This window comes from Apium graveolens, unplaced genomic scaffold, assembly GCF_009905375.1.
Source record: "Apium graveolens cultivar Ventura unplaced genomic scaffold, ASM990537v1 ctg2675, whole genome shotgun sequence".
Taxonomy (NCBI): Eukaryota; Viridiplantae; Streptophyta; class Magnoliopsida; order Apiales; family Apiaceae; genus Apium; species Apium graveolens.
Window position 1 is genome coordinate 37,563 of NW_027417762.1, and position 1,421 is coordinate 38,983.

Sequence of the window (1,421 nt, forward strand, 5' to 3'; positions counted from 1 at the left end):
CCAGTACACTCCACACTTTTGTCGCTTCCTCTAGTGTTAACCTGTATTCCAGTCAATCTCATAAACTCCAAGTTTAAAAATTCGCCTTGAAACAATATTAACTTTTATTTTACAATTATTACTCATTCGTAATCTACTAAGATATTGAATAAGTCATTGGACTATTTTATGACTTAATGTCATAAAAATCATTCATTCTTATCATATTTGTCTACTAGGAATTACCTTTAAAAGAAACTAACTCTGATTGTCAGTATGTTGAGCCAAATCATCCACCCATGAGACTTCAGCATCTAGCACCAGTGCTTGTTTAGCGAGATTATGGGCTACCACATTATAACTGCGATTGACATGGGAGACCGATGCCTCCGGGAATTCAGTCAATAGAATTTTAATATCTGAAAGTAAGATACCCAGTTCGTTATGATAAGCGTTTGTATTATTCAGCGCTTGAACCATAGATAAGGAATCTGAAAAGAAGAACTTAACAGGAAGTCCTATCATTTGTACCCAACGTAGCCCAACCAGGAGCGCCAATGCTTCTGCATGGAATACGTTTAAGTTACCTTCTAGTGGTTTTGACAGAGATGCCTGGATCTTTTTATTTGCTTTAAAGATAACAGCTCCCAATCCTACCATTCCCGAAGACGTGGATATCGAAGCATCCATAAAAAGTGTTAGGTCTTGGAGACCTGCTTCTACTTGCTCTTGTGTCAAATCCTCTTTCAACAACATTTTTCTTTCTGGGACATTCACATTTCTAATCTCCTCATATTACATGGTTAACCATATTTTAATTTGTTGTGCTGATCTTTGTTGCTGACCATGAGTTTTCTTATTTCGTTCGGTCCATATCCCCCATGCAATGATTAACATCCTCTCAAACATTTATTTTTCTAAAAGATCAAAAGCATAGAATAACATTTCCTTAAAAGAGATGTCATCTTTACCCCCTCTCATGAAAGGATATTCAAAGGATTCCCACACTGCTTATGCAAAAGGGCACCAAAAAACTGCATGTGCATTTGAATCCTCCCCAAATCCATAAATCGGGCAGTTGCTATGATTAGTTATATGTCGGCATAATAGTCCTTTGGTTGTCGGCAAAATTTCTTGAAATCCTCTCCACCCAAAAATTAGGATTTTTCTCGGAATTCTGATTTCCCAAAACATTATCTGCCATGATGAAAGTGCGTCAGAAGAAGAAGGACTAGTTGTATCAGCATTTAATGTTAAATTATATCCACTTCTGACTGAATAATTCCCATTCTTGCTGTAATGCCATATCCACGAATCTGTATGATCGAGTGGGCTTAGGGGAATTGTTGAAATAAGTTGAGCATCCAAACTCAAATGAATTTGTGAATTAGGCCATTGTTCCACATACCAGGCTGTTGGATCAGTTCAGAGACTTTCAAATT

The 1,421-nt window shown here is 37.0% G+C and overlaps 1 protein-coding gene across 1 annotated transcript; it reads right to left on the minus strand.

Annotated features, from left to right (window-relative positions):
- Nucleotides 1–237: 237 nt before the first annotated feature.
- LOC141700662 (uncharacterized) lies at nt 238–735 on the minus strand. Its single transcript, XM_074504373.1, has one exon. The coding sequence runs from the start codon at nt 733–735 to the stop codon at nt 238–240; it is 498 nt and encodes a 165-aa protein (XP_074360474.1).
- Nucleotides 736–1,421: the final 686 nt, after the last annotated feature.

What these genes read in the sequence shown, in the direction of transcription:
- LOC141700662 (XM_074504373.1), bottom strand. Translation starts at nt 735, where the DNA reads ATGTTGTTGAAAGAGGATTTGACACAAGAGCAAGTAGAAGCAGGTCTC.